The 22,425-nt window shown below is 41.7% G+C and overlaps 1 protein-coding gene across 10 annotated transcripts in view; it reads left to right on the plus strand.

The window, feature by feature from the left end:
• The window catches only part of FHOD3 (formin homology 2 domain containing 3), a 496,353-nt gene that overhangs the window by 434,125 nt on the left and 39,803 nt on the right, over positions 1–22,425 (plus strand). For 7 of the 10 annotated variants that reach the window (XM_060781410.2, XM_060781413.2, XM_060781415.2 and 4 more), the window contains 3 exons: positions 459–649; positions 1,681–1,873; positions 21,277–21,300. In XM_060781410.2, the coding sequence (XP_060637393.2) occupies positions 459–649; positions 1,681–1,873; positions 21,277–21,300 (408 nt within the window). The remainder of the gene's footprint in view (positions 1–458; positions 650–1,680; positions 1,874–21,276; positions 21,301–22,425) is intronic. The other 3 variants (XM_060781412.2, XM_060781414.2, XM_060781420.2) reach the window with 1 other exon arrangement.

A 22,425-nucleotide genomic window follows, 5' to 3' on the forward strand; every position in this document is an offset into this window, starting at 1 on the left:
AAAAACTGAAGATTTTTGTCAGTTTGGATTATTTTCCTGGATTTCTTTACACTCAAAAAGCATATTTTTCAACTATTTTTGAATATTTCCAAATATTCTTTCTATTTCTACTCTGATATATTTGCTTAGTATTCTTTGTACACTGAAGTTGATGCATAGCTCACAACTACAAGTAGCCTGTTTATTTAGCCCCAGTAAAATACAGCTGAGGGCCTATTAGCCTTCTTTTGCAAACTAAGTTACAAAATTTGTGTGGAAATACAGATGCATTCTTAGTTACTTTTTAGCCCATTTTCTTATAAAGGATGAAAACATGTTGGACCTTTTAAAAGAATAAAGTTGATCATCAGTTAGCATATGAAGCTCATCTCTATTTTGTTTTCCTGCTTTCTTAGACTGTAATTTATGCCTGAATATGTGTCATTTTAACCATTCTCTGTTCTACTGTCATTTTTCAGGTTGACTTTGAACAGCTTCGGGACAACCTTTGTCAAATAGAGAAACGATGCAAAGCATCATGGGATCACCTGAAGGCTATAGCAAAGCATGAAATGAAATCAACATTAAAGCAAAAAATGTCTGAGTTCCTTAAGGACTGTGCAGAAAGAATCATAATATTGAAAATTGTCCATAGAAGAATAATTAACAGGTGGGATATCAAACATATCATCAATATGCTGTTAAAAAAAACTCTCCTAGCATTGTGCTGTTTCAAAACATAAAAATGAATCTCTCAGCAAATTGTATTGATACTAGAATCTACCCCACCTGGCTTTGAGAAACTAAACTCATAGAATCAATATGTATAATATACTATCATAAAACAAAATGTACAGGTGCAAAAAGAAATAAAGCAATAGCATAATTCAATTACAGACAGTAGCAGCCCAGCATTAAACCATTATGCGTTTAATTGCTTTAAAAACCATTTCAGCATTATTTGAACCAGCAGTGCTATGATATCTTTGTTAAGAGAAACTGGAAATAATTTAGACTTCAAAACTTGCTTAAAAGCCTAAATTAACAGAAGCATATGTATTTCAGTTGGAATGGCATTTGTTGGTCACCATCAAGAAGGTCTTGCTCTTGATACTTGCCAAGCTAAATTCACAAAGAAAGTCAACCTGGATGTTAGTACTTCATTTGTGAATAGATTTTTTTTTATTCTCTGTCGTTTGTAAATTATTTTTCTTTTCTAGACATTTCTACTGCTCTTTGAAGTTAGATCAATTCATTCAAAATGGTAATTTAAACTTAATAACTTTTGTGCAGTATTCACTATCCAAACATATATTTCATCCATTACACAATTAATAATGAAACACTGTTACATTGTTTGAACTTGTATGCATCGGTGTGAGAAAGCAAAATTAGATGACATTATTGCAGACTTCTATTTTGTTTTCACCCCATTTTTCATGGTAAGTTCTGGAAACAATGTTAAAAGAATATGTGATAAAATGGGACATAGAGAGCCTTTATGAGCTCACAGATTCAAAATGGATTATCCAGTTTATCTTTCTTGGACCAATTCTTAGCTACCGAAAAATTCTATTAAACTTACAGCTTGTATTTTCTACAGATCTAGTAAACAAAATACTTTCTCTACATCATGCTGTATTCCTTAAAATCTCTAAAACTACAAGATATCCAGACAACTAACTCCTTCTGCTTTTCTAGGTTCCACTCTTTCTTATTATTTATGGGTTATACTCCTTATGCAATCCGTGAAGTCAACATCAATAAGTTCTGCAAAATTATTAGTGAATTTGCTTTGGAGTATCGCACCACCAGAGAACGGGTTTTGCAGCAGAAGCAGAAGCGAGCCAACCATAGAGAAAGAAATAAAACCAGAGGAAAAATGATCACAGATGTAAGTCCAAAGTGAATTTCTTAGCTCAAAATTAATGATTTATTTTCATCAAAGCGGATTTCAACTATTGCAACTGGTAATATTTTCCTGGAATTTCTATGTGAGAATAGAAGTCTCTGCTGCAAAGCAGGCTTTCTTCAAGCGGTAACTTTTTTGGTCTCAGTGAAAATATGTTGGAATGAAGGCTGCAAACCTTTTGTATTGTTATCCCAATACCCCCATACATATGGGATATATTGAGCGTGGTGATCAGATCATGATATGAATAAACATAACAGTTTAAATAATGTACTAGTAAGGCCTTCTCGCGGACCACCCTGAGAATTTCGGAGGGGGGGCTGAAGCCCTTTAGGCCCCCCCCCCCCCCAGGCTACATGCCTGATGCTGACTTGACAATAGTGAAAACCAATTAGCAATGGGGAAGGAGAATTTCAACAGGAGTAAAATCAAAAGATGCTGGGAAATACACAACCCTTCATTCTTTTAAAAAGAAAGTTTGGTGGGAAAGTAATCACCATTCTTAACTTCCAGAAGTCCCTACCAAGGAAAGCAAAGCTGGTTCCTTCCCCGTTGTTCCTGCTTTTCTGATTACTTTTTAAATCCAGGGAGGCTTTTGGCAATTTACCTGGTATTGAGGACAAGGCTTGGTCAAGTGCTCAACTTTCCTTAGAAATCTGTTTTCAAAATTTTAATTGTTTCAAAATTTGCTTTCAAGTTCATTTGTTCATTTGTCTAAACATATAATCATGTTTTAAGCTTTAATGTTATTCTTCTTTTGTGTGTTATTACTGTGTGCTGGCATGAGTCCCATATTTGCAAGAAAGATTGGCTATAAATCTAGAAACTGAATTTAGCCATGATTCCTTGGTAATCCCACATGCCATGCGTACTCGAGTGAGCATTGCTCATAAATACCACCATGCCACTGCAATAATATTGCAAAAGGCATTTGTTTTCTGATCTTTCACATAAATTGTCTGCTGGAGAATCCTCTGCTGTAACAAAATCACAGTTTCTGGCATGGATTTGACATCAAGATGTGCTCCATATATCTGCTTTGAGTCTCCTTTGTGGAGAGAAAAAGCGGGGTGGTAATAATAATTATTATCTATATAAATAAAAATGTAATGTTCGTTTGTGGGATTAACAGAAACTCAAAAACCATTGGACAAATTAATACCAAATTTGGACACAAGACACCTAACAACTCAATGTATGTCCTTCACTCAAAAAAAAATTGATTTTGTCATTTGGGAGTTGTAGTTGCTGGGATTTATAATACATCTACAATCAAAGAGCATTCTGAACTCCACCAATGGTGGAATTAAACCAATCTTGGGACACAGAACTCCCATGATCAACAGAAAACACTAGAAGGGTTTGGTGGGCATTGACCTTGAGTTTGGGAGTTGTAGTTCACCAACATCCAGAGAGCACTGAGTACTCAAACAATGATGGATCTGGACCAAACTTGCCACGAATATTCCATATGCCCAAATATGAACACAGCTGGAGTTTGGGGGAAATAGACCTTGACATTTGGGATTTGTAGTTACAATCAAGGCGCATTCTGAACCCCACCAACAATAGAATTGGGGCAAACTTCCCACACAGAACCCCCATGACCAACAGAAAATACTTAAGGCCATCCAGTCCAACTCTCTTCACCAGGGCAAGAAAATGTAATCAGAGCTCTCCTGACAAAGAGCCATCCAGCCATAGATATAGATTGGTATATATGATTCACACACACAATAGATTGGAAAGGGACCCCTAAAGAAGGACTACTCTGGAATATGTTGCATATTCCAGAGTAGGCAAACCAGACACTCTCCACATCAACACTGACAAAGAAATACTGTTTACCCACAAGCATAAGGAAATTACATATATTAGTACCAAACACTTTCTCATTACTTTATTTTCCAGATCACCAGACTGGGCCATAGCAACGTGTGGCAGGGGACAGCTATTAATACTAATAATAACAGATATACTTTTTCTTGTCTCTCAGATGTGAGGACTTTGCATTGTCTTTTATCAGTGTTTACTTGATGAAGACTCCTTCATCTGTAGGACATAATGTATTTGGAATTCATATGTAATAGTATGCTCAACTGCAATATTATTACAGTGTGTATTGAACATATATTTCTTTTTAATAGCAATTCTGACATGACTTAAAGCAAGCAGGATTGCATTTCATTAATCCTGAAATCACTGAAATGAAATGCTAGTTTAAATATAAACATTGGAAAAACCATTACATGCCATAGTCTGTGCAGTACCGGCACCTTAAGTAAGTAACTACCGTATAAAGTTATAAACGCAATATAAAGTAGCTGTTTTTCATTATTATAATGTTTGAGCAAGATGTAGCTCTCAAACAAAATCATGCAACAAAGGTAACAGACATATTTTCAACTATTGATATATTACATAGTTTAAGTAGCACGAAGATTTTAAATTTTATTTTTAAAGTGCTACAAATTATTTTATTATTTGCATACTGTTGTTGAAAGAAGTGCCAGTACTTAATAGCAGGTTCCAGCTATCTTGAATGTGGGACTATGGAGTCACAATTAGATGTTAATACGTCATCATATATAGAGTTACTTCTCTTTCAGCTTTGGCATTGGTAGCTGTGCACTGATATGTAGCAGGATCAGGACTCCAACAAATGAAGTAATAAAAAATATGAAAAGCGAAATGAATAAAATGCATCCAAATAGGCAAGAATTTAAAGTACTCCCTACAATTTCTTCCACTTTCTTGGTTTCTCATTGTGGAAATGTAACTTTATTGAAATTACATAATAACTTTTTAAAAATTAAGCTGCTTCTAAATAAATAAGATTTTATTTTATATAATGTTAGATATTATAGAGCCATGGTCATGGCTCTAATATAAGATGGTTGAGATTATTTATTTATTTATTTATTTATTTATTGCATTTATATACTGCTTTTTTCACCTCTGGGGGGATCACATTATTCATCCTCTTATAATTAGAAATCCTATTCCAGCTCCTTATAGTAAAAAGTAAGTATGTACCAAGTTACTTCTTGGAAATATGAGTCACTTTCTAATTTTAGTTTCTGTATAGTACCTCACGTTCTGTTGAGACTATTCAAAAATCTGAATGTTTTGCAGCTGCTACTCAGACTTGTAACAAGGTTGATACTAAATCTTTCCCATCAAAAAAGAAGTCAGCAAAATCTTCATCTACACTTTGGGGTTTGCATATCGCCATCTTGGGATTATTATTTATTTTATTGTTTTTTTTTCTTATTTTAGTATTATTTCTATTTTTATTTTATTTTATTTTATTTTTGTTTTGTTTTATTTTACTTTTTGTCACATTTTCTCTTTTCTTTTTGTTTTATTAGTCCATTTTATTGCTGACTGAGATAGATTCTGATAGGGAGTCTTATTGATTTTGTTTCTTAAGATTAGAGGAAGGGGGGATAAGGGCGGAGATTCAAGAGGTCATAAAAAGTGAGATGATATAGGATTTTGGGGACTGGTAAAAGCCTCCATGAGATTTCCTTTAAGTAATGTGGTTATATTGGTTTTGGAATGTGTATGGTGGTTTGTGTATGTAAGTACTGTATTTTGAGGGTTTTAGATTATGGTGGATTTGGTGAAGATGCTGAAGAGAGGATTGATTTAGCTAGGAAGAAGGAATTTGGTTAGATTGTGAAGGCAGCTTGTTGAGAGTTTAAGAGTGGTTACTATAGGAAGGATTTTTGGAAGTCATAGGAAATTGATCGGTTGGAAACTCGTAGGAAAAGTGAACTTTCTCATCTATGTGATCTCATGGGGAAGTCGTTCAATCTTACTCTTTAACAACTCATTGTGAAAAATCCTATTCAATATGTATGTTTGTTTATTCGATGCTTAGACCATAGATCTTTCACATACATGGCAAATAGATAAATACATGAACACCAGATTATTAAATACAATATAAAATACACCAATGAAATCCTATAAATCATTAAAATGCTGCATATATCGATTGCAAGATGCACCTTTAAAATACTACAAACTGTATGGACTCGCACCCGCATAATTAAAAACCAGGTAAAACCAAATAGATACAGCATTATTGAAACTACATAAACAGCCACTATTAGTTAGAAGCATCCCCAGCACAGTCGACTGCAATATCAGAGATTAGTTTTGCCCGGATTTTCTGTGCTGCCAGAGCAAAAGGAGACACCTTGTGAGTAACCATAGGGTTAGTGTCAGCCAAAAGAAAGAAAATCTTTTCTGGCACAGTGTTGGTTTGAAGGAAGTGAAGAACAGACCCAGGATTTTGGTTCTTGGCGCAGTGTACAGAGGACAGAAAAACAAATAGTGAGGCAAATCCTCAATTTCCAGGGCCCCGCAAACACATAAACGAAGAGCCAGAGGTGTGCCCATGTATCTGCCATCAATCACTGCTGTGTCCATACTTTGAAAATGAAGGCCTGCAAATTGCCCATATTGAAATAAATAAGGGCAAATGGAATTGCCACCAAACCAAAAATCCTCTGCTCAGACTGAACTTCTGGATAATGATTCAGACCTATCGACACCAGCGTGACAATTACACCTGCTATCTTGGAATATAATGGGATGGATAAATAAATTTCATGATGTAGATTTTGCAATTTATCTGCAACAATTCAAAATTATTTGTTTGCAAGAGACATGGGCCACTGAAACTAATCTCCCTTCCCTCCATGGTTTCAGAGCATATTCAGTTCCAGCTGTGAAAACAAACTCTAAAGGCCGTGGAAGCAGAGGCCTTACCATATTCATTTCAGTCAATCTGCACATGGACATTCAACTTTTGGATAGTTCCTTCCCACAATATATACGGGCCCTCCTCATTAAGAGCATGTACTTTGGTTATGTAATCTGTACAAATGTCTATTTTCCACCTGGATTATAAAAAAATGGAGACCCTAATAATGTCTGGATTAGATTATCTGAAACCCTCACCTGTTTGGAATGCCCTTCCACAAAGCTCCTCTTGTGTGGAGATTTTGATGCTAGAATTGGGATGGGTGTAAAACAAGTGATCAGATGGCCCGGGGAGGGGAAACCTAGAGGGTAGAAGACAACATAGGAATTGAGATTGCTGGGGGAGGGGGCTTTCCTCTTATCAAAGGGGATAGGGGAGGCCTGGACTGGAGAAGACGGCCTCAGAGCTACAGAGGCCAACCAACAATGAAACACCAGTCTGTTGTTCTTTGGACATGTCATGCCATTCTCAATACCTTCTGCGAACGAACAATTTGGCGGTGGAAGTTTCAGACTCTTTGTTGAACAGGGGCAGATGGACTTCAAGGAGATATCCCTGGCTCAAATTTTGCACAGAAGCTGGATGGAAGTCAAACTTAAGTCCATCGATTGGCTTCATAGAGACTATCAATCACAAGACTGCTCTATATGTCTTCTTATTACACCTGAAGACAATATGTTAGCTGAGGAGCTGCATGCACTTGGATCCCGGTTAAAACGTTGGGGCTTCACCATCAGAAGGGTTCTGATGGATTCTTTGATCTGCCCCCCTATTGCCGGGCTGAAATTACACTCTCAAGACCCAATAAGCCCCAACAACAACGGTGCAGAAAGTCCCCTTTTCAGGGCATCCCCGCCCTTAGTTTTCCACTTTGAGATTCCCTCTCTAATCTTAGTCCCTGCCCAATCTATCTCCCATTCTCCCATAGATTCTCCCCCTTTCTTAGCCCACCCAGCACCCCTGGTTACTCTCTCTAACACCACTGGAAATATACTCAACTCCTACCCAATTTAGATCCTCATGTGGGTCTCCATTTTTGGAGAGCTGACTAGCCCCTCTAGAGCTTAGTTCGAATCAGCCTTTCCACCAGGGGGAGGGGGAACCGAGCGGGAGGGGTACCATTGAGGTCGTTTGGGGAGGAGGAATGCTGGTCACTTTCAACCCAGGTAGAAACGCAATAGTGTCCTTGCAGCCCTGGAGAAGGCTGGGCGTGGTAGTCTCCATGACAGACCCCTTGGATTAAAGATCCTGCTTTTGAATGCCAGATCCTTCAATGGCAAAACATGTGTCATCCAGGACCTGGTCCTGGATGAGGGGGCAGATCTGGCTTGCATCACTGAAACATGGTTGGACGAGCTGGGTGGGGTAAATCTTACCCAACTGTGCCCACTGGGTTTCGGGGGTTAGGTCCGGGGGGCAGGGAAGAGGGGTTGCGGTGATCTTTAGGCAGTCCGTCGCTCTGGTCAGATGCACCATTCCACAATCCTCTGGGTTTGAGTGTGTCTACCTGAAGGTGGGAGCCCAAGACAGCTTGGGGATTCTGCTGTCCGTCCACCCTGCAACCCAGCAGTCTCCCTGCCTGAGCTAGCAGAAGTGGTCTCCAATTTGGCCTTAGTCTCCCAGTAATTTATAGTTCTGGGAGACTTCAACATTCATGCAGAGACCATATTAACAGGTGCAGCTCAAGATTTCATGGTTGCCATGTCGACAATGGGTCTGACTCAAGTAATATCTGGCCCCATGCATCAGGCAGTTCACACACTCGACCTAGTTTTTATTGTGGGCAATTGTTCCATTGTCCTAAATGGTTCTGGCTTACCTGTCCGAACGTATCTCTCCTTATGAACCCTCTAGGAATTTAAGATCTTCTGGGGAGGCCCTGCTCTCGGCCCTGCTCTCGGCCCTGCCATCTTCACAGGCTCGATTGGCGGGGACGAGGGATAGGGCCTTCTCAGCGGTGGCCCCTCAGTTGTGGAATGCCCTACCCAGAGACATTAGATCAGCCCCCACCCTTAAGAGATTTCGCAAAAAAGTTAAAACCTGGTTATATGAGCAGGCCTTCCCAAACGCAGTGTAGCTATGATACTCTGATCTCGGAATGGTTGGACAATGTGACTGATTAATGAAATGCGGAGGACTTGTGGTTTTTTATTACGTTTATTGATGTTAATTGTAATGATTTTTTATCTATGTTAAATGTTTTTAATGTTTAAACTATTTTTGTATTGTTGTGGGCATCAAATTGTGCCGTTTTGTAAACCGCCGTGAGTCGCCCTCGGGCTGAGAATGGTGGTATAGAAGCGTAGTAAATAAATAAATAAATAAATTGTCATGGTCTGACCACCATCTGATCAGTTTAAGACTCACCGTGACCTCTAACCTCTGCAGGGGTGGTGGACCGATTAAGATGGTATGCCCTAAGAGACTTATGGGTCCGGATGGATTCCTGAGGTCTCTTGGGGATTTCTCTGTTCTGAAGCCTGACGATCCTGTTGACACTCTGGTTGATCGCTATCATAGCGAGATACATAGAGTTACATCAACTCCTTGGTTCACTGAAGAGCTGGCTGTGATACGAGGAGGGGTCTAGAGTGCATCTGGAGGAAATCTCATGGCATCTCTGACCGAGCGTGGGCTAAAGCCGCTATTAAGGCTTACTCCGTGGCTTTGCGGGCAGCCAAGAAAGCTTTCTCGACTGCCCACATTGTGTCTGCAGCTAATAGGCCATCGGAGTTGTTCTGAATTATTGGGGACCTCCTCCACCCACCCGAGGTGGAGGGATCCCTGAGGGACTTGGCAACTCAGTGCAGCAATTTTGCGCACCATTTTGCAGGCAAAGTTGCTCAGATACGTCTCAAGTTGGACACCAGTTTAAGTGCAATGCCAGATGAGGTAACCAAGGTGCCCATCTGTCTGATCTTATGGGATTCCTTTTGTCTTGTTCTACCTGATGACGTGGATGGGATCCTTGGGGCTGTGAGAGTGACCATTTATGGTCTGGACCCTTGCTCTTCCTGGCTAGTTAAACTGGCCAGAGATGGGTTGTTGGACTGGTTTTTCTCCACAATAAATACTTCGTTGGGCCAAGGGAAATTCCTATCCTGCCTTAAGCAGGTGGTGGTAAAGCGATTACTGAAGAAGACCTCCCTTGACCCTTCTGTGGTTAACAACTACAGACCAATTTCCATCCTCCCTTTTTTGGGCAAGGTGCTGGAGCGGGTGTTGCTTCAGGGATTCCTAGATAACACCGATTTTCTAGATTGGTCGCAGTCTGGTTTCAGGCCTAGGCACACTACCAAGATGGCTTTGGTTGCCTTGGTGGATGACCTCTGCAGGGAGCTGGACAGGGGGAGTGTGACCCTGCTGGTTCTCTTGGATATCTCAGCGGCTTTCGATACCATCATGGTATCCTTCTGGGACGACTCTCCAGGATGGTCCTGGGAGGCATGGCTCTGTCATGGCTCTGGTCCTTCCTGGAGGGTCCTTCCCAGATGGTGAAGCTGGGAGACACCTGCTCGGAACCCTAGGAACCTGTGGGGTCCCGCAAGGTTCCATTCTGTCTCCTATGCTTTGCAACATCTGCATGAAACCGCTGGGAGAGGTCATCCGGAGTTTTGGAGTTGGGTGCCATCTGTGTGCAAATGACATGCAACTCTACTACTCTTTTCCACCTAATTCCAAGGAAGCTCCTCGGGTGCTGGATGACTGTCTGGCCGCTGTGGCTATCTGGATGAGGAGGAACAAGCTGAAGATCAATCCTGACAAGACAGAGGTCCTCCTGGTCGATCATAAGCTGGATCAGAGTATAGTTTGGCAACCTGTGCTGCACTCCCCCTGAAGTCACAGGTCCGCAGACTGGGTGTCCTCCTGGATTCATCACTTACGCTTGAAGCTCAGGCGTCGGCGGTGGCTGGGAGGGCCTTCGCACAACGAAGACTCATGCGCCAGCTGCAATCATACCTCGTGAAGTTGGATCTGGCCAGGGTGGTCCATGCCTTAGTCGCCTCCAGATTGGATTACTGTAATGCACTTTAAACGGCCCTGAAAACGGCCAGAAATTTCAATTGGTACAACGGGCGGCAGCCAGGTTACTAACTGGTGCTTCTTACAGAGAGCGGTCAACCCTCCTGTTTAAGGAGCTCCACTGGCTGCCGTTCATTTTCCGGCCCCAATTCAAGGTGCAGGTTCTTACCTACAAAGCCCTGAACGGCTTGGGACCTGCCTATTTGCATGACCGCATTTCTGTGTACGAACCCACACGATCTCTTCGATCATCTGGAGAGGCCCTGCTCACGTTCCCACCTTCTTCGCAGGCGTGATTGGTGGGGACGAGGGAGAGGGCCTTCCCGGTGGTGGCCCCCGACTCTGGAACTCACTTCCCAAGGACATCAGACATGCCCCAACTCTGGCAGTCTTTAGGAGGAGCCTGAAAACGTGGTTATTCCAGTGTGCCTTCCCAGAATAAGGAAAACACTCTGCAATATGCCCTCAAAATGCACTTTTATTTAGGACTGACTGCGTTCCCTCATTTCTCTCTGAAAATCCTATCCCAGTTATGTCCAGCATTATTTTCACATCCAGCATTATTTTTTAATATTAATCTATTACATTTGGCCCGGCCATTGGTTTTAAATGCTTGTGTGTTACTGTTGATTGTTGATTGTTTATTTTTTTGTTTATGTGATTTATATTAATTGTATTGTATTGATTGTTTTGTTATTGCTTTTGTTTACTGATGTATTGTGGACTTGACCTCATGTAAGCCGCACCAAGTCTCTTGGGGAGATGGTAGCTGGGTACAAATAAAGTTTTGTTATTATATTATTATTGACGCGCCAGGATGGGACTTGGGGGCACACTCCTACTGTGACTCCAGTCCTTTCTGCTCCCAGTTTGTGAAGCTGGGGACACTTGCTCAGACCCCTGGCCATTGACCTGTGGGGTCCCGCATTCTGTCCCCCATGCTTTTTAACCTCTATATGAAACCACTGGGAGAGGTCATCCAGAGTTTTGGAGTTTGGTGCCATCTCTATGCAGATGACACCCAACTCCACTACTCTTTTCCACCAGAATCTAAGGAAGCCCCTCGGGTGCTGGACCAGTGCCTGGCTGATGTGACGATCTGGATGAGGGCAAACAAGCTAAAGATCAATCCCAACAAGACAGAGGTCCTCCAGGTCAGTTGTATGTCTGACCGGGGTATAGGGGGAGTGCTTGATGGGGTTGCACTCCCCCTGAAGACACAAGTCCGCAACTTGGGGGTCCTTCTGGATTCAGCGCTGACACTTGATGTTCAGATGTCAGCAGTGGCTGTGAGGGCCTTCACACAATTAAAATTCATGAGCCAGCTGCGGCCATACCTTGTGAATTCTGACTTAACCATGGTGGTCCACACCTTAATTACCTCAGTAATTACCTTAATTACTGGACTACATAGGGCTTCCCTTGAAGACAGCCCAGAAACTCCCATTGGTCCAACGTTCAGCAGCCAGACTACTAACTGGGGCGAATTACAGGGAGCAATCAACCCCTCCTGTTTAAGGAGCTCCATTGGCTGCCATTCATCTTCCGGTTCAAGGTGCAGGTTATCACCTATAAAGCCCTGAACTGTTTGGTACCTGCCTACCTTCGTGACTGCACCTTCTACCATAAACCTGCACGAGCTCTTCAATCCTCTGAGGAGGCCCTCCTTTCGCCCCTTCCTCCATCATAGGCAGGACTTGTGGGAACAAGGGAGAGAGCCTTCTCCGCTGTGGCCCCCGGCTTTGGAACTTGCTACCTGTTGAGATTAGGCAAGCCCTCACCCTAGCAGCCTTTAAGAAAGATGTAAAAACTTGGCTCTTCCAATGTACCTTTAACCCATTTCTGTCTGTTCCATCTACAGTTTCGTCCTCATGATGCACTTTCCTCCGTACTTAATGAAGTCCTAACCCCACTGTTCGTCCTTTTTGGGCTCCTCCCTCACAGATATACTTTTTCCACTTCTATTGCATCCAGGGTTTTATCATTTTATCTTGTGCATTTCATAGAATCATAGAATCAAAGAGTTGGAAGAGACCTCATGGGCCATCCAGTCCAACCCCCTGCCAAGAAGCAGGAATATTGCATTCAAATCACCCCTGACAGATGGCCATCCAGCCTCTGCTTAAAAGATTCCAAAGAAGGAGCCTCCACCACACTCCGGGGCAGAGAGTTCCACTGCCGAATGGCTCTCACAGTCAGGAAGTTCTTCCTAATGTTCAGATGGAATCTCCTTTCTTCTAGTTTGAAGCCATTGTTCCGCGTCCTAGTCTGCAAGGAAGCAGAAAACAAGCTTGCTCCCTCCTCTCTGTGGCTTCCTCTCACATATTTATACATGGCTATCAGATCTCCTCTCAGCCTTATCTTCTTCAGGCTAAACATGCCCAGCTCCCTAAGCCGCTCCTCGTAGGGCTTGTTCTCCAGATCCTTGATCATTTTAGTCGCCCTCCTCTGGACACATTCCAGCTTGTCAATATCTCTCTTGAATTGTGGTGCCCAGAATTGGACACAATATTCCAGGTGTGGTCTAACCAAAGCGGAATAGAGGGATAGCATTACTTCCTTAGATCTAGACACTATGCTCCTATTGATGCAGGCCAAAATCCCATTGGCTTTTTTTGCCGCCACATCACATTGTTGGCTCATGTTTAATTTGTTGTCCATGAGGACTCCAAGATCTTTTTCACACGTACTGCTCTGGAGCCAGGCGTCCCCCATTTTGTATCTTTACATTTCGTTTTTTCTGCCAAAGTGCAGTATCTTGCATTTGTCACTGTTGAATTTCATTTTGTTAGTTTTGGCCCATCTCTCTAATTTGTCAAGATCGTTTTGAATCCTGCTCCTGTCCTCTGGAGTATTGGCTATCCCTCCCAATTTGGTGTCGTCTGCAAACTTGATGATCATGCCTTCTAGCCCTTCATCTAAGTCATTAATAGAGATGTTGAACAGGACCGGGCCCAGGACAGAACCCTGCGGCACTCCACTTGTCACTTCTTTCCAAGATGAAGAGGAAGCATTGGTGAGCACCATTTAACCAATTACAGATCCACTTCACCGTAGTTTTGCCTAGCCCACATTGGACTAGTTTCCTTGCCAGAAGGTCATGGGGGACCTTGTTGAAGACCTTGGCCCGCCCATTGTGTTTGACTTTTCATTATGTTATTTTGCACTGTTTATTTTATCTTGTTACTTTATGTATTTTATTGTGATGTAATTTTCATTGTTTTGTATTTTATTTTGTTGTATTGTATTTTCAGGCTTGGCCTCATGTTAGCCACCCCGAGTCCCTTTTGGGGAGATGGTGGGCTAAAGATGATGATGATGATGATAAAGATGATGATGATGATTATATTACTATTATTATTATATGAACAGCCAAGTTGAAAAGTGTCCTTGGCTTAGAAATCCAGTGAGTAAACCAACAGGCGGAATTCTATAGTTGATCATCCGAAGAAAAAAACTCAGCCCTGAGATACCAGTATCATCATTTTCAGATACTATCTATACCAGATAGATACTATCTATACCAGGCATGGGCAAACTTTCTCATTTGGGGGCCCCATGAGAGGGAGAGAGTTCTCCCCAAGTGCCCTCCCTGCCCTTTCCTCCCCTTCCTCTTCTCTTTTGGAGGAAGAATGTGAAAGGTTTGGATCCCAAAAAAAGATTTGGATCCCAAAAGGGTTAGCTTTGGTCAGGATGAGATGGCAGACAGGAGAGAAAAAGGTAAGGAGGGCAAGGGAGGAAGAAGAGCCGCCCCCTCACGCTCCTTACCTTCCCCTTTCTACTCCTCTTGCCGCCTGGGGCCTCTTCCTGCTGCTTGAGCACCATATGGCATCACAGGAAGAAGCCCCAGGCAACGAAGAGGAGGAACAGGATGAAGGTAAGGAGGACGAGGAAGGAAGAAGAGCCACTCCTCCCCTTCCTTACCTTCCCCTTCCTCCTCTTCACTGTCTGAGGTCTCTTTCTGTCGCTTGGGCCCCATGCGGCACTGCAGGAAGAGGCCTCAGGCAGTGAAGAAGAGGAGGATGAGGAAGGTAAGGAAGGCAAGGAGGGAAGGTGAGGGGACCCTTCCTTCCTTAGGTCCCTCTTTCTCCCTCCATCCCTCCCTCCTGGCTTCCCTTCCACCATTTTGTCCTTCCTCCCTTATCTCTTTCCTCCCTTCTTCTCTTTCTCTGTTTCTACTTCCTTCCTTCTTTCCTCCCTTCCCTTTTGTCTTTCCTCCCTCCATTCCTTTCTTCCCTTCCATCCTTTTCTTTTTCCTTCCTTTGATACTTCCTTTGATACTTTGATACTTTTATCAAAATTCTTAGAAATAGGCATTTAGTATCCTTTTATTAATTCATGTCATCCTAAAGGCACCGAGTGGCTTAAATTTTAAGATATGTCTCTCAGAAGTTTTTTTTAAAAAAATAAATATATATTAGTGATAGTGATTTGCTGCCCTTAGATGCAACAGTGCAAGACCAACACTGCCCATATATTGGATAGAAAGCTTTGTTTCCGTTTTTGAAACCCTGCTACCACAGGTTACTCAATATACAGCTAGTGGATGCTCCAGCACAGAAATGCCTATCAACAGCATAGCCATCAGCTATTTAGATAATTTGGTGTAAGTTATAGATTGTTAGAAACAATTACAATCCTTGATTGTAATTATCTGGCAGCCAATAATACTAAGGGATTAAATATGGAAAAGAGTTTTGTGGAGGGATATATTTTTACTGGCACAGAAGAGTCGAGAGTCATACCATAATGTGAATAAACAAACAAAGCATTCCTAGGGGAGTTCCATTGCCAAAGAACTGACTGTTTTTCAATGTCCCCGAGGCCCAAAGCAAAACAAACAGCTCCCTTGTGGAACAAAGCATACCCTTAAAAAGCAATGCAAGCATGCTGTCATTCCTCCCTTGTACAGCTAACTCTTTTTATATCAAGAGTGTTGAAAACATTATAAAAGACAAAAAAAGGAGGGAATGCTTTCATTTCTCATAGTGAATGTCCTGGAACAAAAATAGATAAATTTCAATAAAATAATATTTGAACAACAGTTTAATGATTAGCCTAAAGGCAGTAAATGTTAATCGAACTAAGGGCATAAATACCATAAAGGCACCAGGTTCTGTCAGAGCTTGGTATCTCGGATGGGAGATCAAACACCTGATGCTGTAGACTATGGCTGAATCTACAGTGCCATACAATACAGTTTTCGAATTCAGGTTAACTGCATTGAACTGGATTATATGAGTCTACACTGCCATGTAATCCAATTCAATGCAGTTAATCTGGATTCTGAAAGTGTATTATATGGCAGTGTAGATTCAACCTATATTTCAGAGGAAGAAACTGGGCACCATCTACACTAACATATAATGCATTTTAACTGCATTGCACATCATTATATGGCAGTGTAGACTCGTATAATGCAGTTCAAGGCAGTTAAACTGCATTATATGACAAATGGGGCCTGGCAAAAACACTTCTGAATATTTCTTGCCCAAGAAAATGATAGGTAGGAAATTCATGGGGTTTACCATAAATTGACAGGAAACTTGAAGATGCAGATACACAAATGAAATATCCAAATTAGAGATAATATGACAGATGCAGGAAATCTTTCCCTGCTTTCTTTCTCTTATGTTAGTTCACAGTAGCTCAAGGAAGGCATAGTTCTGAAACTTATTGTGTCAACAGAACAGCCTAAATGTCAAATCTAATTTCCCAGATAACTCTCACCTAATTTTATCCTCATGGGCAGAAGAGCAGTTCTATGTATCTTCTGCCTAAGGAGGGAGTGGAGTGAGAAACACAAGCACAAGTTATTAAATAAAGTCAGCATCCCTTCCATTCCAATGAGAAATGAGCCTGTTCAGAACTCACCAGGATCCATATAATGCTGAGTTCCAGGCAGAAAAGAAGATGGAGGAGAAGACAGTAAATTAGTCCATATGTGCATTTACACTATTCCCAAGGAAGACACCACTTGATGATACGAAATGTAGCAACATTCTACCTGGAACTGAGGATATATTGCAACAAGTGGCAGGTTCCAAGTCGATCCCAGATGGTGAAGCTGGGAGATGCCTGCTCGGACCCCTGGCCTTTGACCTGTGGGGTCCCGCAAGGCTCTATTCTGTCTCCCATGCTTTTTAACATCTACATGAAACCGCTGGGAGAGGTCATCTGGAGTTTTGGAGTTAGGTGCCATCTCTACACAGATGACACACAACTCTACTACTCATTTCCACCTAATTCCAAGGAGGCCCCCTCGAGTGCTGGACGAGTGGCTATCTGGATGAGGGAGAACAAGCTGAAGATCAATCCCGACAAGACAGAGGTCCTCCTGGTCAATCGTAAACCGGATCGGGGTATAGGGTGGCAACCTGTGCTGGACGGGGTTGCACTCCCCCTGAAGTCACAGGTCCGCAGCTTGGGAGTCCTCTTGGATTCATCACTTATGCTTGATACTCAGGCGTCGGCGGTGTCCAGGAGGGCTTTTGCGCAACTAAGACTTGTGCGCCAGCTGCGACCGTACCTCGCTAAGGTTGATTTGGCCGGGGTGGTTCATGCCTTAGTCATCTCTAGATTGGATTACTGTAATGCGCTCTATGTGGGGCTGCCCTTGAAAACGGCTCGGAAATTCCAACTGGTTCAACGAGCGGTGGCCAGGATGTTAACTGGTGAAAAGTCAACCCTCCTGTTTAAGGAGCTCCATTGGCTGCCATTTACCTACCGAGCCCAATTCAAGGTGCAGGTGCTTACCTACAAAGCCCTAAACGGTTTGGGACCTGCCTAGCTGCGTGACCGCATCTCCGTATATGAACCCACCCGCTCCCTCTGTTCATCCGGAGAGGCCCTGCTCACGATTCCACCTGCATCGCAGGCTCGTTTGATGGGGACGAGAGACAGGGCCTTCTCTGTGGTTGCCCCCTGACTTTGGAACACCCTCCCCAAAGGCATTAGACTAGCACCCACGTTGGCAGTCTTTAGGAAGAACTTGAAGACCTGGCTATTCCGATGTGCCTTTCCAGAATAGGATAACCTCCAGCACTACGTCCCAGAAGCACTTTATTAGAGTTTAAGACTCTCTGCACATTGCACTTGCCCAGAATCCCAACATATAACCTCACACACCCAGCACTTTTTAACCTGTACCCGTCATTGGGCCCGGCCCTGGTTTTATTGCGTAATAGTGTAATGTTCTGTTTTGTTATTGCTTATGTTTTTAATTTGCTTTGCATTTTATTGTTATTTTCTGTTGTTGTTGTGTTGAGGCCTTGGCCTCTGTAAGCCGCATCGAGTCCTTCGGGAGATGCTAGCAGGGTACAAATAAAGTTTAATAATAATAATAATTCTTCCTGCTAACAGTGCACTCAAAGTGATGAATATTGACAGGTTTGAGGTTTAAAACAGGGCTACTGAGCAATCTCCATCTCCAAAACTACTCAAATCTGCTTAGCAGTTTCCATGATTATTAGAATCCCACCGGAGCCCCCGGTGGCGCTTAGCAGTCTCCATGATTATTGGAATCTCACCGGAGCCCCCGGTGGCGCTTAGCAGTCTCCATGATTATTGGAATCCCACCGGAGCCCCCGGTGGCACAGTGGGTTAAAGCCCTGTGCCGGCAGGACTGAAGACCTGCAGGTTCGAATCCGGGGAGAGGCGGATGAGCTCCCTCTATCAGCTCCAGCTCCTCATGCGGGGACATGAGAGAAGCCTCCCACAAGGATGATAAAAAGACATCAAATCATCCAGGTGTCCCCTGGCAACGTCCTTGCAGACGGCCAATACTCTCACACCAGGAGTCACTCCTGACACGAGAAAAAAAAAACGGAGTGCTGTAATTGTTTGAACATTGGACTAGGATAGCTTCTTCTCCTTACATAGATATATATTCCTGCCTTTTTTTCCAACATGTAATCCATTTTTATAAGCATTTTTGCTAAGGTACACTTTTTTCCACACTAATAATTAAAGAACGTTTATATGCGTATATATGTATGCTAATTTTTCAAATTTACAGATACTTTTTGCACATTTTATTTAAGAGAAATGCTAGGATTACATATTTGTCTGTCATTGTGAATATAATTATAAGTATAGTAGTGGAGAACAGGAATAACTGAGAAATTCTTAATAAGATGATAATAATAATAATAATAATAATAATAATAATAATAATAATAACAGAAAGGAAGAAACCATGAAAATGAACAAAATCTGGCTACCAGTATTAAAAAATTCTAAAATTAAAACAGCAGAGAGAAAAACAGGCAGGGACATCTAAGCACCTTTCATTAAGAGTTTGCTCCAGGCACAGTCAGCCCTTTGTATGCTAATCAAGGTGGTCAGTTGAAAAGATTCACACCTAGCCCAACTTACAAAAGCCTTTTGTCTCACCCTGGTCAGTCCACAGATATAAAAACCCTTTTTTCCCAGCTCCAGCAGACCTCACCCTCTGAGGATGCTTGCCATAGATGCAGGCGAAACGTCAGGAGAAATGCCTCTAGAACATGGCCATATAGCCCGAAAAAACCCACAAGAACTGAGTGATTCCGGCCATGAAAGCCTTCGACAATACAATAATAATAATAATAATAATAATATCTTTATTTATATCCCGCCACCATCTCCCCGAAGCGGACTTGGGGCAGCTAACATGAGATCAAGCCCAAAATTACAACAAAATACAATATAAATACAGCAAAATAAAATACAAAAAGCAAAAACACCATCAAAATAAATACATAACATAACAAAATAAATTAAACAGTTCCAAAATGACATGATAGAGAAATGGGACACAGTGGGTGGGCCAAATGTACTAGAAGTAAAATTGATAGAATTGATAAAACCCTGGATGAGATAGGTAGAATGTGTTTCTTAGGGGGGAAGTCAAATGGCTGAACAGTCGGATTAAACCTTTATTAAGGATGGAGGGAGAGTGCATCATGAGGACAGAGCTGTAATTGGGACAGACTAAAATGGAATATATATTCACTCACCAAAGGCACATCAGAAGAGCCAGGTTTTTAGGTCTTTCTTAAAAGCTGCCAGAGTAGGGGCTTACCTAATCTCACTAGGCAGTGAGTTCCAGAGCCGAGGGGCCACAGCAGAGAAGGCCCTCTCATACTTGTGACTGTAATGAATTTGCTGATCTCTGCAAGATTTTTGGTGGATAGCTCTATGTTCCCCATGTGTCATAGGGCAGATTTAGTACAGTAGGATAGCAACAGCTGGGAAGCCGATTGGTCCTATGCAGAGTAGTGTAGGCCTAGGAGTTGAGAAGAACTGAACGTTCTAAAGGGGCGGAGTTAAGATTTAAAAAGAGGCAGTTAGAGTTAGAGAGTTGAAGAAATGACAGTTAGGAATGGCTGCTTGTGAAGTTAGTTAGGAAGTACTGTTTGTGAGGAACAGTTAGGAATTGCTGTTTATGAAGAGAAATGAAAGCAGTTAGGAATCTGTGTGTGAAAAGAAGTAGTTAAGAATCCCTGTCTGAGAGAGAGAGAGACAGTGGGGGATCTCTGTTTTGAGAGAAGAGTTATTAAAAATGTAGCTCAAGTTGTATAGGAGAATAAGTTAAAGCCAGTGTAGCTTAAAGTTACAATATAATTCTGTCAAGAGTTTAAAAGGAAAAGTGACCAAGTTAATGATATTGAAAGTAAGCCTTAAGAATGTGACAAGATACTAATGTATCCCCAAGTGTTGGAACTTAAAGTTATAAATAAACGTTGTTAACTTGTTGCATACGAGAGCCTCAAGCCTATGATTCAAAGCCAGAAGGTTTTTATAACTCACACAATAGAGCCTGTAATTATCATCTCCTTACAGTGACGAATGTGGGAATGAGAAGAGGGCCTCCCTAGAGGATCGGAGAGCTCATGCAGGTTTATGGAGGGAGATGCGGTCATGAAGGTAGGCAGGTCCCAAACCGTTCAGGGCTTTGTAGGTGATAACCTGCACCTTGAATTGGGACCGGAAAATGAACGGCAACCAATGGAGTTCCTTAAAGAAGGGGGTAGACCGCTCCCTGTAATTCACTCCAGTTAGCAGTCTGGCTGCCAAGCGTTGAAGTTTCCGGGCCGTCTTCAAGAGTAACCACACAGAGTGCATTGCAATAGTCCAATCTACAGGAAGTATAGACAGGGATGTATGCAGGGAACCGTTGTACACATAACTTTTTCCTTCAAAGGCTCTTCACCCACTCCAGTAACAAACCCTCATGTTACAGACAAGAGTGGTGGAAATGGGAAGTTATACCTGAGACTTCTGGTGCTGAACATGTCAAAGTTGTCTATGGTCTGGGAAACCACAGATTTCATTCCCATAGGTTTTGGAACTTTTTGTTGTTTTTGTTTTTATTGTCTTGGTAACACAGCTTTAGCAAAAAACCAAGAATGACATAATTTACTGGAAGTGTAAGAGTAAGGCATTCTGTAATCAGGCTAGGACAGCTTTCTGAAATTCACCTTTACGCAGGCTGTTTACTATTTTCATGCTTAAACATCACTATTGCTCTTCTGGCTCATGTTTTGATAATATTTCCTAAATATTTTCTGTCCTTTTCTACCCTGCTTGGCTTCTTTGGTAGACTGATGAAGAAGATGACAATGAGGTATGACTGTACAAGAGCATGCCCCATTTTTTTTGCGTGTGCTGTGAAACTTGCTGATAGCAGAAACATCCATATAAAATACACCCTTTATTATCATATCCTTTGGAAGTTTGCGGTAATCTTCTTAACTGATTTACCTGGGAATAAGACCATTTAAACTCAGTGGGATTTACTTCTAAGTATATACATATATAACTTTTAATATATATTTTTAAGGATTGCACTCTCAAATGGGAATGTACTTGTTTTCTTGTGTGCTCTTTTTCATTCAGCATGATGGCAGTAGTCATTCAGCATGGCAAGTCTAAGCATTGCAGAAGGTTGATGAAAATGTGCTAATAATGCATTTTGACCGTCTGCTGGAGAAACTACTAATCCATTTCACTATTCTGTGTTCATTGTTCATTCAAGTGTGATCATCATCTAACACTACTGCTGTGTTCTGACTTATCCGCTCTTCTTATCATCCTGTCATCTCATGATGTGTCCAAAGTAAGATAAACTCAGTTTAGTCATTTTGACTTCTAGGGAGAATTCAATCTTGACTTGCTCTTGGATCCATTTATTTGTGTTTTTGGCAATATGCAGTATCCCTAGAAATATCCTTCAGAACCACATTTAAGATGAAGTTATTCTTCTGGTCAGCTTTTTTTTTTACTGTGCTGTTTTCCATCACCATAGACTATCATGTATGATTTCTTTCCTAATGTAAGATCTTTGCGGTGGGTCCATAGATAATCATAGAGACCAATTCTTTTAAAAAATTATTGAACATTTTGTTAAGAAACAGAATGAATATATATATATATATATATTCAGTGATAAGAAGAGACAAAACAACAAAAAGGGGAAAAACAAAAACAAAAATTGCTTTTCTTTTTTCTTTTTTTATATATAATTTTTATTGATTAACATTTATGCTTGCAGACACGTAAAGAGGGGGAACAATAGTGGTAATAGAAAAGTAGAAAAATAGGAAAGAGGGGAAAACAGTTTGAAGGTAGTTGGGGAGGCTGGTGGGGTTGAAGTGATTGAAAAAAAATAGAAAAATATCGTGGGGGAGGTAGTTTGGGATGGGGAACTTCCAGTTCATTCCACAGAGATGCAAACATCAGTTTTGGAGAG

Source organism: Anolis sagrei, chromosome 6, assembly GCF_037176765.1.
Source record: "Anolis sagrei isolate rAnoSag1 chromosome 6, rAnoSag1.mat, whole genome shotgun sequence".
NCBI lineage: Eukaryota > Metazoa > Chordata > Lepidosauria > Squamata > Dactyloidae > Anolis > Anolis sagrei.